Source organism: Eptatretus burgeri, chromosome 14 (genome assembly GCF_056783735.1).
Source record: "Eptatretus burgeri isolate ZD-2024b chromosome 14, Ebu_testis_v1, whole genome shotgun sequence".
Taxonomy (NCBI): Eukaryota; Metazoa; Chordata; class Myxini; order Myxiniformes; family Myxinidae; genus Eptatretus; species Eptatretus burgeri.
The window spans coordinates 24,523,088-24,538,218 of NC_140974.1; the positions used below are offsets into that span (position 1 = coordinate 24,523,088).

At 45.9% G+C, this 15,131-nt stretch overlaps 1 protein-coding gene across 15 annotated transcripts in view; it reads right to left on the reverse strand.

Annotated features, from left to right (window-relative positions):
• Positions 1–15,131, reverse strand: part of RGL1 (ral guanine nucleotide dissociation stimulator like 1) — a 143,197-nt gene that overhangs the window by 82,033 nt on the left and 46,033 nt on the right. For all 15 annotated transcript variants that reach the window (XR_015051065.1, XR_015051064.1, XR_015051067.1 and 12 more), the window contains 3 exons: positions 10,013–10,222; positions 9,610–9,713; positions 7,420–7,504 (listed from right to left, as the gene is read on the reverse strand). Coding sequence is in view for 11 of the 15 variants with exons in the window: in XM_085854009.1 (XP_085710135.1) it covers positions 7,420–7,504; positions 9,610–9,713; positions 10,013–10,222 (399 nt within the window). In the remaining 4 variants the exon portion in view is untranslated. The remainder of the gene's footprint in view (positions 1–7,419; positions 7,505–9,609; positions 9,714–10,012; positions 10,223–15,131) is intronic.

The window sequence follows — 15,131 nt, forward strand, 5'->3', positions numbered from 1 at the left end:
GTCGGATTTTGTGTCCAACGAGCGGTTGCTGAGAGAGACTCGGATGAGATTTGTTACCTGCATAGTCCGTGAGCGTCAGTTGAGGCTGTATGGACATGTGGCTCGTTTTCCTGACGCTGATCCTGCTCACCAGATTCTCTCAGCGAGGGAGTCTCATGAGTACAGGAGGCCAGTGGGCCGACCGCGTGCCTCATGGTTGCAACAGGTTGACCATCATCTCAAGGAGATGGGGATGGGCCTGGCATCTGCCTGGGGGATGGCCAGACGGAGGCCCCTGGAGTACCGGCGGAAAGTGGACGCAGCGACGCGCTGTTCTGGCACATGCTCCCATACCTGACCTGATAATAAGTAGACGGTTGTAGTTCTGTTGTCGTGCTTTTGTTGCTTGTGTAATTGCATACGTGTTTTGCCTTATTTAATTGCATACGTGTTTCATTATAATAAATGTCCTTGTGTGAATGTAAACCTGCTCATTGCGTCCATTCCCTCATTGACTGAAAATTTTGTGTGTTGGGAGTTAGAAAGCCGTTGGTTTGCCGTAATAGGGGGATATTTGGACCGACGGTTCTCAGCGGTTATGCCACTCGGAATCGCGCACGGACAAGCTCGCCTCGGCGGTTTGTTCCGTACGAGATCCGTCGAGGGTGGAATACCCCGGGAGTTGGATCACATGGGTATTTAGGTACATTGAAGATTGGCAATCGACCCTACCCCACGTGATCTGCCGATTGGCGTATTTCGGTTCTTGTACAAGGACTCGTTGCTTGGAGTTATCCGGGCGGCAATCTATATTCTGGGCGATCGGTCAGGCCGACTGACCCCCGGCCTGTAACTATATATATATATATATATATATATATATATATATATATATATATATATATATATATATATATATATATATATATATATATTATATATATAAATAATATATATTGTTACGGAAATGGCCCTTAATGGGACTACCAAGTATAGGATTAGCTCAGATCCCCCATTAAATTCATGTATAGATAGGTTGTTTGGTAAAGTGTATGATAAATGTGTGTCGGGAGGTGTAAAAGACTGTTTTTATGTTGGTACTGTGGTGGTGAAAAGAGAGATCACTCTTCTTCCTCTTCCTGTACGAACGAAGGAGGGTGTTGCCTGGAGAGGGGTGTTGCCTGGAGAGGGGGTGTGGCCTAGAGAGAGAGAGAGGTGGCCTGGACAGGAAGTGACGCGAAGGGGCGGAGCTTTTGGTCGGTGAGTCACCAAGAGAGGCGTGTGTCGAAGCGAAAGGAAGTGTGAGAAACAAATGCTTCGTACAAACGGGCTCGTGGTCGATGAAGGAACGAGCGAGAGGGAAAGCGAAGACCTCAGGTTGAGGCTCAGTTTTGGCAGTTGCGGAAACTGCAGTCGGCTTTGAGAGGCTGCCGGCATGTGGAGTCGACGATTGACTCGTACGGGGAGGTGATCGACCTATTCGGCCTGCGTCTGGCTGTGGAGCCTCCCACCGTACTCACCTCACGGCTCGATACATTCGCCGATCCACCTGCAGAGCTGGGCACGTCGATCAGGCTTGGCCGGGATTTGTAGGCTGGACTGTGAGAGAGATCAGCTGAGGGCCGTCGTCGACCTTACGCGGGGTCAGAGCGCATGCGGAGACCACGTGCGGTGCGAAGGGAGCAAGAGTACGAGCTCCATTTCGCCACACGGCACGTTCGAGCGGGAGTTCGAATCCATGGACATCCACCTATTGCGAGCGACAATCGTGCTTTTTACACTGTCCTCTCGGCCATGGGACATCACCAAGTACTCTGTCTGCATGCATGCATGCTGTCTGTCTGTCCGTTTTGTGTTGTATAAGGAATATTTCGGTAGCAATCCCCTCGAAACCTTTAGACCGTGGTTACCTAGTTAAGAACGGGTTGAGAATTGTGAATAAAACCATTGTCGTATTTATTGCTTGTGTTGTGATCCCCAATGTTCCCCAATAAATGTGGTTAATTTAGATGAAGTTGCCGCTGTGGATTAATTTGTGTCGCGTCGAGGAACGATCAGTTCGATTGGCATATAAAACCAAAGTGGTTACAGACTGGTAGACTCCGCTCGGTCTCGGACAAAACCAGTCTGTAACCAGGGGTTCTATCTCCCCAACTGGCGAGGTGCAAGGATTAAATTGGTATCGCGACTGAAGACGCGTGACCCGAGGCCTGTGCCGAGCCGGCCGGCCGGCGTTATAGATCCCCGGAGATGGTAGTGGTGAGGGTGGCACCAGGGACCGGGTGAGAATCCCGCCACCCCGGATCCGCCACAATATATATATATATATATATATATATATATATATATATATATATATATATATATATATATATATATATATATATATATATATATATATATATATATATTGTCCCTGTGTCGTAAGAGGTGACCAGGGTTGCGTCAGGAAGGGCATCCGGCGTAAAACATGTGCCAAATCACTATGCGGATCATACGGATGATCCGCTGTGGCGACCCCGAACGGGAGCAGCCGAAAGAAGAAGAAGAAGATATATATATATATATATATATATATATATATATATATATATATATATATAACATATATATATATATATACATATATATATACATACATATATATACATATATATATATACATATATATACATATATATACATATATATATACATATATATATATCTATGAAAGATATACTGAAACGCAAAAGAAACTTATCACCTTTTAAACCTTCAAATATCAAAAATAACACTGCATGTAGTAAATGTGTGAAATTATTTGTGGACAATAGTGTCCTTACTGCCAGACAAAACGGTCACGGATGGTCAATTGAACCTTCAATGGTCACTTCATAGCACAGCTGTTGAACAGCCGTTTTGACTGTCAGTGATTAGCCATTGGGTACGGGATGATTTTAATGAGCTGCACGTGATGTCTTGATATTGGCTTTAAAAAGGCCAGTGCAAAATGGGCATTTCAATCAACATGCCACGATTGTCAAGGGATCAACGGCAGTGTGCCTTGGGCATACTGCAAGGCGGATTGAGCTACCGTGAGGTGGCACGTCGCCTTGGCTGTTCACACCAGACGATATCGGCCCTGGTGGACAGAGACACCCTCCACAACTCTGCAGATGACAGACCTCGATCAGGGAGGAGAAGAGTCACCACTGCAAGGCAGGACAAGCAGATGGTCCTAAGTCAGATGGCTTCAGACATTGAGGACTGAGTGGGACAGAATCCAGCAGCAATCCATCCAAAGACTGGTAGGCAGTATGCGCCGACGATGCACTGCCTGTATCCAAAACAATGGTGGCCACACACGCTATTGAAAGGGGACTGACATTGCACCCTGTGCTGTTCTGTACTGTAGAACAAACTTATGAGATGGTGTATCTTGGTCAAAAACTTGACATGTCATCAATAAAATGCCAATGTTTCAATTAGCAATTGTTGGTTTGTTTTATTTTGAACTGTTACAATTTTATTACATTTCAAACAAGTGGTAAGTTTCTTTTGCGTTTCAGTATATGTGTATGTCTATATATATATGTATATACATGCAGGTATCCCCTGCTTAACAAAAGGGGTTACATACCTTTATAACCCTTCTTAATGCGAACCTTCATTATGCAGGAGCTCGTTTTCCGTTGCTTCTTCTGGGTATGTAGACGTATGTAGACTTGTGGGTCTTACGTATGTAGACATAACACATCGAAGTAATGCTTAGCGTTCCCAAAACTTATTTCTAACCTCTGAGTAACTTGCTTTGAACCTTTGTGTAACGTACCTCCAATGCATATCGACGTATGTAGACGTATTTGATTGACGTCTTCCGGACGACCACAGAACTTACTGAACGTGTTTTAATTTACAGCTACCGTATAATGGCGTATTGGCAGCGTAAAAAAAAAAAAAACAATAACTTCCGATATTTCCTCACTTGCCGTGTTTCAACTTACGAGTAACTTACAAGTAACGTGCCTCGACGTGTGTCAACGATCGCATGATGTGCCTCGACGTGTGTCAACGATCGCATGGTGTGCCTCGACGTGTGTCAACGATCGCATGGTGTGCCTCGACGTGTGTCAACGATCGCATGGTGTGCCTCGACGTGTGTCAACGATCGTGTGACGTGCCTCCAACACGTTAGTCATAGGTTTTAAATAGGTTTCGGGAAAGCTAATCATTACCTCGATGTGTTTCGACTTATGAGTAACTTACAAGTAACGTGTGTCGACGTGTGTGAACGATCGCATAACGTGCCTACAACTTATGGCCAGCGTAGCGGAATGTGTGAGTCATACGCTGGCATACGTCGGAAAATTTCAAGCATGCTAAAATTTGAGGACAACCGCAAAGTACAACGATGAAAGCCAGCGTACTACGACGTATGACAGTGTTTTTCAGCGTGCTCTTAACGTATACAAACTTACCCATTACGTATTCGACGTGTGCCGGCGTTTTAGCCCAATTTTGCATTCGTCAGGCATACGTTGGCTAAATCGTCAAGGTGTGACAGGGCCTTAAGTTCAGTTGTTGATGAAAAAGCAGTAATAATTAAAGTTGTTGATTAATCTCCAAATTTGGGGGCCCCCCACAATCATTGTGCCCACAGCCCCCCACATGGTAAATCCGGCCCTGACTACAACGTATGCCAGCGTACTACGACGTATGCCAGCATGCTCTTAACGTATACAAAACTTACCCATACGTATTCGACGTGTGCCAGCGTTTTAGACAAATTTTTCATACGTCGGCATATGCTGGCTATATCGTCAAGGTGTGACAGGGCCTTTAAGCGATGAATAGCCCTAAATAAAACCATTCGTTGTAGTGAACCTTAGCTTGGTGGGGGATGGATATACATATGTAATATGCATGCACACATGCATGCAATCCTTGTAAATTTAGTTTTCTGCAAAAAGTTTAAGGAACTTTTAAAACTCTTTGGTCCAATTTATGGCTCTGGGCCACCATCAAAATCCAAAAGAATAAGTCTTCAAAATTAAGAAAATAAACATACAAAAACATAGATTTCCCCAGTTCAATCATTACAAGCCATCATTCTACAAAACACATTCTGTAATATAGAGAAACAATGTTGTGCATCGACTCAAATTTGCCAGTTTGTGTAACAGTACAGTTTTGGGAGACGTCTTAACCTTTTATTAAAATGGGATTGTTGATTGTGTTTCGGTATTGATGGCACTGCCCAGGATAGAGACCACCAAATATATGGCTTGGACAGTGGCAAATGGAAGCCAGGACAAGGTCAGGCATTGCTAATCATTTCAGCTATTTCACAGGAGTCACTTCTGACCATGACACTGGAAGACAAATGACTGGTCCCCAACCAAATAAGGGAATTGAAGACTATTGATTTTACCCTCCTTGTATAAATTACTTGACCTCAAGGAGTTCATCAGCTGAGTAGGTGGCGAGGTTAAGTGTAAAAGGGGTGTGTGGGGGTTCGAGTACCGCAGTGGCTTCTCTATGTGGGATGAGAGATACCCAAAAGAGCATGACAAGTAGCCCATGCTACTGCTGTGCTTGCCTGTTTACTCACCGAATTTCTTTTCACAGTTACACCGTTGCGCAGCTCACTGCTCGACCATGCAGGAGCGGGTTTTTCTTTAATAACTGGTTTATTAAATAGTAATCAATGTGTATATGAGAGATGGGGTGAGGGAGGGGACACACCAGCAGTGTGTAAGGGGTATGAAAGAATCTCACAGAATTACAGAATCATAGCCTTCATTTTAACTTCCTGTCAAAGGAGGCTTTTTTCCTACACACCATAATGTATTGCAATTGTGTATTCAGGAAGCTTATAAAAGCATTACCATATTATAGGTTTCCATTACCATATTATTGAATTAGCTATATATGCTAGATATCCCTTATTGTCGGGTTTTCCGTCTGTCTGTGTGTGCGTGCGTGCGTCTGCAACGCGAGGCTCCACAGCACGAACCAGCGAACAGATTTCGATGAAACTTTGCCAACAGGTGGAATATATACTGGGAATGTGCACGTTTGAATTTCGTTGCCCAGCAACCACCCGTTGCTGTGCAGCGGCCGAAAAACCGCGTACAGTATTTTCAATACCTGTCCTTCAGTTTTGAATGTAGAGAAACGAGACTTCGGAATTAAACACTTCGAGATATTTAGAAAATTTTACTCGAGCTGATTTTTGATTGAGGTTTTATTTTTCAAATGGTAGTCCTTCAAAAATCAGGTGTCTATTTACCGTCATTTAAGGTGTCTATACAGTGTTTGTAAGGAACTACACCGTCGTTCCACCTTCGATCTCTCCTCGATCCAAACGTTATTGACCAAAGTGAAAAGGATCCAAAATAAATGGAATCACCGGCATTTCTGTCTTTGTGGATTTCTAATAATATGTTTATTTATTTACCGAAAACTATTCCACGACCCACACACCACCTTCAATTATTTATTTATTTATTTACCGAAAACAATTTCACGACCCACACACCACCTTCAATTATTTATTTATTTACTGAAAACGATTCCACGATCCACACACCACCTCCAATTATTTAATTATTTACTGAAAACGATTCCATGACCTACACACCACCTCTAATTATTTATTTATTTACTGAAAACGATTCCCCACCCACACACCACATCCAATTATTTATTTATTTACCGTAAACGATTCCACGACCCACACACCACCTTCAATTATTTATTTATTTTCTGAAAACGATTCCACGACCCACACACCACCTCCAATTATTTATTTATTTACCGAAAAAAATTCCACGACCCACACACCACCTTCAATTATTTATTTACCGAAAACGATTCCACGACCCACACACCACCTCCAATTATTTATTATTTAAAGTGGGCGTGGCGTAGGAAAGTGGGCGTGGCTTATGAAAAATATTGTGTGGCTCAGGAGGTGTGGTCAAACAAGAGCATTGAGAGAAGTTTATCGGGTTTTCCGTGTGTGTGTGTGTGTGTGTGTGTGTGTGTGTGTGTGTGTGTGTGTGTGTGTGTGTGTGTGTGTGTGTGTGTGTGTGTGTGTGTGTGTGTGTGTGTGTGTGTGTGTGTGTGTGTGTGTGTGTGTGTGTGTGTGTCTTATTGAAGGAACTTACGGTACCACAAAACAAAGCAATGGCCAACCGAGAACGAAATTCTGCAAAATCTATTTTAACAGTTGAATAAGATATCTCTGACACTCCAGATAAAGGAAAATGAGTGTCAGGGATAAACTAAGTAGGGCCCAGAACACAAGAAAGGGAGCGTATGTGTGCGACTACAAGCATAATATACAAGAATATAAAGATCAGAACAAAAAATAAAACACAACTGTGCGAATTAAGGAGCAATATTACACAAGACAAAAATGTTTTAACATACACTCATGACACCTTTACTCACCTTCATAAGCAGCTCTCTGCTGGTAAGGTGGTTGTTTTCTTCTGAGAAGATGGCAGATAGCTCCTCATACAAAGTGATGCTGTCACTGAGATGAAGGAAAGATAGCATGTTAAAAAAATAAGATGAGGATTTATTTTCTTTGCTGAACTTAATTTGTGAAATCGCCTCGAGGGAGCATGAGAGTGATAACTCCTGATGGTTTTAGAGAGAGAGAGAGAGAGAGAGAGAGAGAGAGAGAGAGAGAGAGAGAGAGAGAGAGAGAGAGAGAGAGAGAGAGAGAGAGAGAGAGAGAGAGAGAGAGAGAGATGATAATCTGCATTAAACGGCTACGGAAGCATTCTTTGAGGAATTATAACTAAGTAATACAGACAGACAACTCCATGCTCTAAACAGATCACTATCACTTACATTCTGCTGTTCAAGTTTCCCCCTTTCCATTTTGTTCCATTCCATTCTGCCCTCGCTCTTCCACAAGCCTCAATCATGCATACAAAACAAGAATGACCACACTGTGGTCACAACCTGCGACAAAATATATATATTTTTTGCCTACTCTGTCCACTCAACTCCCTCATCTTTGCTGTTGAACGGCTCAGATGACATTCTCTAATCCGTTTCATTAACCTTGTGCCGTGTCTGTCCCATGTTCCATTGTGAATTAATAGGATTAGATAAATAAGATTCACAGTTATTCTGAACAGGGGATTTGCTTTATATCTGTTACATCAGGTGCGTGCGTACGTGCGTGCGTGCGTGCGTGCGTGCATGCGTGCGTGTCGCTCTCTTCCTCTCTTCTGTCCTCCGGCTCTCTCTGTTGTAATAAATCTTCTACATCCTGGTGTTGGCTTAGTGGTTAGGGTGGCTGGCTTGGGATTTTAGGGTTCCGAGTTTGAGCCCTGTTGACTGCTGAATTAACACCAGGTGGGGTTGACTCAGCCTGTCATCGTTCCGAGGTCAGCTAAATGAGTACCAGTGTACTGCTAAAGGGGCACAGCATCAGCGGAATAGTTGCGCCCCAACAAAATGATGGCTACAGGAGGAGGAGGAGGAGGAGGAGGAGGAGGAGGAGGAGGAGGAGAAAGAGGAGGAGGAGAAAGAGGAGGAGGAAGAGCAAGAGGAGCAAGGGGAAGAAGAGGAAGAGGAAGAGGAAGAGGAACAATAAGAGGAAGAGGGAGAAGAAGAAGAAGAGGAAGTGGGAGAAGAAAAGGAAGAGGAAGAGGGAGAAGAAAAGGAAGAGGAAGAAGAGAAAGAGGAAGAGGGAGAATAAGAGGAAGAGGGGGAAGAGGAAGAGGAAGAAGAGCAAGATGACGAAGAGGAAGAGGAAGAAGAGGAAGACGATGAAGAGGAAGAGGAAGAGGAGGAGGAAGAGGAAGAAGAAGAAATCATCTGTTCATAAAACCTGTCCATGGTCATTCGAGGTACAGGACTTCACCATTTAACGCAAATGAATTGGCTAAATCCAGAAAACTGGTCGATTGGGAAACGTGCATTTAATGCGCTATTAAAAATTTCACTCGACACCTCTGATCCATGTCAGCCTCTGCCACGGATATATCACAATGAGCTAATTAGTCACATGGTCACAGATGTTCAACACAAATATGGGGCCGTTCAAAAATTACGTAATGCTATTTTTCTTAGGGAGGTGCATATGGGCTTGATTAAACTTTACCAATTCTTTTTATTCGACATATGATTCGATTTTTCACGGTCCCCATCGTGATTAACACTCGACCCAAAAAAAGCCAATGGAAATTTGATGCAACAAATCCGGACAGTGCATCATCAGCAGAGGCTTACAGGTCTGTGTTAGGCCCACCAGAAAACCATGATGGCGGCCATATCATTTTGTCTGGGTGCCACGGTGGATGGAGTCAAGCAACCAATGTCTGTTTGGTCCGGCAGCTGTCCGACCAATGGGTGTCCATTTCAATAATCGACCCCCAACAACCCCAACAACAACAATACCAGCAATGCAGAGCTCTTGTACATCTGTGACATGTCACAGGAGGAAAAAAAAAAAAAAAAAAAAACTGTACCTTCCATGGCCAACACATTAATGCATTTTTCAACATCACAGCCTCTTCTACAAGATGGTACAATATGAAAGACTTTTAGCAGTTGACAAACACGATAACAAACTTCAACACCAGCACAAAAAGAAAAACACAAGTCAGTGTGTGCTAGTACCGTGGTAGTAGAGCCCAGGTACGTTTGAGTCGGTATAATGGGTTAGACTGTAGAGCAGACAGCACCGCACGTAGAGATGAGAAATTCTTGAGCAAACGGCACTCCTGTAGGCAGGGGAAAGGGATAGGAAAAGCTGAAGCCATTTTGACATGTACAAAAACAAAAGCTTTTGAGCTCGACTTGGCATTGGAGTATCATCATCAGGATGCCTCGACAATACGGCCAAGTCTGGAAGGTTAACAAAAATGACCATTCCATTTTCACCAACAATGCATAAAACCAGTTATCTTGGTTTTGTTTATTTGCCTTATGATAGCCATCCCCAGCCTTTAAGATTCTCCAGGTCTTTAACTTCATTGGATTACCCACAACGACTCCACAATTCTTCTGACTGGGACCTCACCCGGGCTACATCGATCCAGCGTTGCAAAACACGTGCACGTTGAGTGGTTTTGGTCAATGAGGGCCGTATCACCGATGTCACGACACAAGCCGCCACCGAATTGAATTGCACCACTGTGGCCCGAACTGAATCCGATGGTGGTGGTTGGCAGTCACGGCGAGACCATACACTCCCTAGGCAATGGTAAGGCACCACACGCTTGAAGAGCTCCTACGAGTAAAATAAAAGTATAGCAAGGCAGGATAGAGTAGTGAATGTATGAAAATCAAATAAAAATTGAAGATGCAAAAAAAAAAAAAAAAGGAAGAGGAGGGGGGAGGGGGTGGTGAGTAATATGCAAATAAAATAGAGGCAAAATTATAAAGTTTCACTCAAGGCATCCAAGATCTATTTATCTGATTACCAAAATAACGTTACCAAAAAATTAAAGGGGATGGGAAGAAAATCGAAAAAAAATGTCGAACTACTTGTCTAGTCCACCTCCTTCCCCACATGACATATTCTTTGTAAATAAACCTTAACAAAAGTTAAAAAAACAACAACAAAAAAAAACATTCCATCCATCTGCCTCCTGGGCGTGTTGCTGACAATTTTGGGTCATTTGGGTGACCTTGGGGAACAGGAAAAAGTAGAATAATTAATAACTGAATGCCGTACAGGTCCGTTTTGGAAATCCATGGATTTCCTTCAGAGGCATACATAACACCTTCAGAGCTGAGGCAGAACATGTTAGTGAGCCTCAGACATGACAACACACACATAAACATATTGTTGCGGACCGGCGGGGTCGGGTAAGAAGACCACTCGGTGGGGGAAGCTACGTCGATTCCCACCAGACTCCCCGGAATTGTAGGCCGTCGCTCACGGATAATTCCGTGACACGGCGGGTCGCTTAACCGACCGTGTACGCCAATAACTCAACCGCGTGACCTTGGGTCCTCCCACCGATGGAATCGGGTTACCTAATTAACCACGCAGTTTAACCACCAGGGAATCACGCCCTCGGTACGCCTTGTCCGAACCGGATCCCTCTACCGGATCGGATGCAGCCGAGCGACACTGCCAAGGACGTACCGGCTTGAAGGTACAGACTGTTGGGAATAAAGACCCGGCTAAACCTGGATTCGAACCATGCTGGACCAATGAGAGAAAAGACAAAGGCGAGCTGGGAACATTTCTACAACAATTATTTATTTACAATAAGCGAGGAAAAGCATGTGGCACAACAAAGGTTTATTGGGTATGTAACGCAAGGAAAGATGAGAGATGTGGGGTGCGGCAATTATACAAGCAACTTACAAAGCAGACAGTGCAGACTTGACGCGAGATTATTCACAGTAACAACAAAATATCTTCTACAGGCTTACTTGACAGACAGGCACCAATACACTCAGACACACACTCAGACAAAGAAAACCCAATGAAAAGAAAAGGACTTTTGCAGCCAGGGAGGAAGGGGGTTGAGGTTATAGTTTTTCGGTACCTGAGCGTTTCGGGGGAAGGGGATGCTCCGTGGTGTGGTACCTGACAATGGTTGCGTAGTTCGGGCCACAGCCGCACGTGTCGAGATTGTGTTTGTAGTAGGAGCTTGAGTGGAGAAGGGCGGAGACCAGAGGGTGAGGGTAGAGCAATAGGCAGGACGCTTGGTCGACGTCGTGTGGGCGGAGACAAGTAGCAGGAACACACACTTCACTCCTCCTTCAATTCCACAATTCTCCTCAATTCTCCTCAATTCCTCCTCAATTCATGGAGGATCGCTCAGTCTTTATAAAGCCCGGAGCTCGGGGAGGAGCCATGCTGAAACCGACGTCATCGTCCGAGCCAGGCATTCCAACTGGCTCCGACCCTTCATGTGGTCTACCTTCCTGGGCTGGGTTTCGGCCAGACGCTGATATAGCCCGCCCACCTGGGTGCAAAATGTACGTGACACATTGTGCATGTCTGGCCTTGGGCAGATGGATGGTGGTGCAGCTTGAAGTGTTTGTCCAGCCGAACGTGCGTCGGGATTTTGCCTCAGAAAACGAGACTCCGGGTAGACGGTGGTACGCTGTGGTAAGTGGTTCGAGGGTAGCAAGCGAGGAAAGGCATCGAGGATCATCACGCTGTGGTAAGCGAGACGAGGGTAGCAAGCGAGGCAAATTTACCTCAGAAAATAAAAGGAGGGAATAAAATAAAAGGGAAAAATGATTTAATAACCTAACTAATAGCCCATCGCAACACACCCCCTTGTCTTCCAACTAGACAAAAAGTAGGGACCTAACTACACGTATATTAATGGAATAACTGACTCTGGACAACTATTTGTTGTATGCATGCAGTTCCGAGAACCGCAACAATATTGCTGCAGGCCAGTGGTGAGGTGAGACGGCCACAAGGAAGGGAAGCTATCTCGGCTCCCACCAGACTCCACGGAATTGTAGGCCATCGCACACGGATAATTCCGTGACGCGGCGGGTCGCGAACAGAGCGTGAACGCCAATAACTCAACCGCGTGACCCAGGGTCCTCCCGTCTAATTGGGTAAACCAGTTAACCCATAATCACGTGATTTAATTACTGGGGAACACGCCCTCAGTGTGCCTTGTCCAAGCCGGATCACTTTACCGGACTGGGTACAGCCGAACGACACTGCCAAGGTCGTCCCGGCTAAAAGGAACAGATCGTTGGGAATAAAGCCACAGCAAAGCTCGGATTCGGAGCATGCTGGATCAATGAAGGAAAAGACAAAAATGAGCTGGGAACATTTCTAATAATAATTTATTTCCAAGCAGGTGAGGAAAGTTATGTTGTACAGTGAATAGTTTTATTGGTGTGTGTAATGCAGGGATAGAAAGAAGCGTGAGGTGCGACAATGTACAAGCAACTTACAAAAGCAGACACAGAGCAGACTTAACCTGAAATAATAATAATCTTCTGCAATCTTAACTTACGAGGACAGGAGCCAGGACAACACACACACACACACACACACACACACACACACACACACACACACACACACACACACACACACACACACACACACACACACACACACACACACACACACCGATGAAGAGGAGTTAATGAAGAGAAAAAGGAGGAGAGGAGATGAGGCTAACAGTCTCTGAATACCTTGCACGATTGCCCGATTGCACCAACAATACGTTTTGGGGGGATGCTCCGCTGGGTAATACTGTTGCGAATCTGGAAGCCATGAGCGCACAGACATTCAGGTCCAATAGATTAGTTATATCGGTAAGTATGTGTTTTATAGATAGCTCCCGCCCCTTGTCTAATGGGTAAATAAATGTCCATGCGCTGTGATTTATCGTTATAGTTAGGATTCCCCTTTTTTTGGAAAACCTCATCTTCTTCAACGTCAGCCGCAAAACGACCGTTGGTTGCGGACACGCTGCAGAACAGCAAAAGCCCTCAGTTCCCGGCGTCCCCCGCACGCTTACTGGGGGGGAGGTCAACTCCCATCTCCCGAATAACAAGCGAAAGCCCTCAGCTCCCAGCGTCCTCTGCGCGCTCAGTAGGTGAAAGTTGAGGCCCCCACCCACCAAACCCTCTGCTCCCGGCATTCTCTGCGCGCTCGCTGGAAGGCGGGTGTGTTCAGAATGCATTCATGAACCGAATTACTTACCTAATATGGGCATAAAATCGGCTCGTGGGGGGAATGGAATGCGGCAGCTCCCACCGACGGCGGATGAGTCAAGCCGGAAGCGAGGCGCGCCCGAGAGGGATAAGAAGGGAAGAGAGAGACGGAAATAGCGGCTTCTTCTTAGTTCTTGGTCGGTGGTTCATCAGGAAGGATCGGCGCCTCGTCTCCCCAGCACGTGTTCCGGAGCGCGAGAGGATCCGCCAGAGCTCGAAAAGCGATCGCGGCTCGCGGTGGTTGGATCCAGCTCGCCCTCACTGGTGCCCGGTCCAGTTCTGCCCAGAGGACCTGGTCCTTGAATACCGCACGAGGCGGAAAGGTCCAAAATAGACCCTGGCCTCAGCTCCACTATCTTCCGAGCTGAAGGCCGAAATAAAGGCATCAGCCCCCACTTCGTGTGTGTGTGTGTGTGTGTGTGTGTGTGTGTGTGTGTGTGTGTGTGTGTGTGTGTGTGTGTGTGTGTGTGTGTGTGTGTGTGTGTGTGTGTGTGTGTGTGTGTGTGTGTCGCCAGTCAATAAGTAGTGAATTGTGTAAGTGCCGTGCTGTAATACGTGCCTTGCATATTCGGTTTACATCTGCTCTTCTGTGTTCCCTAGTTCCCCATTATTGTATAAATAAACCCCGTTTGTTAAAGGTTTTCAGCTCGTTTGTGTCCATTCTTGCATTGACCGAGTGTGTCGCGTGTGAGGGATTAGCTGGCCATTGCCGTTGTAACAGGATAATCGGGACCGACGGTTCTCGGCGTTTAAACCGCTCGGAATCACACACGGAACGAGCGCGCTAAGCGGCTCGTTTCCGTACGAGTTCCGTCGAGGGTGTGAAGACTCGGTAGATTGCCACATGGTCTCTTGGTATTTTGAAGATTTGGCAAATAACCCTGTACCACGTGGTGGAAACATTGACCCTTCACGGTCCAAAACAAGGACCCGTCGACTCCGGACTTATCCGGGGCGATGATCTGAATTCCGGGCGATCGGTCGAGCTGACTTGCGGCTCCATATAGCGGACGGACAGCGGCCGTCGTCCCGGCCCCGCAACAATACCTCCCTGACGGCTGGCATACCGTTTCTTGCTTCGTGGCACTTCGTGCGGCCAGCGTCGGTCCAGAGAATGAGACGCGACCGTGGGGCATGAAGGGAGGGACTTGGATGGAGAGAGCGGAGTCGAGAGTGAGTGGGCAGAATGGTAGACGGGACCAGGTGGGTGGGTGGAGTCAGCGACGTGTTGGCAGAGAAGTGGAGGTGGAGTCGCAGGCGATGATGACAGAAGGGTGGGTGAAGAAGGCGGAGTTATCGATCCCAAGCCGGGCAGAATGAGGCGACAGGAGGGAAGAAAGGACGATGGGCAGCAACAACGCTCGAACGACGACGACTCTGAAACGACACACTAGGAATGACGAGCAGGAACGATGCACCAGGAACGACGAGCAGGAACGATGCACCAGGAACGACGAGCAGGAACGATGCACCAGGAACGA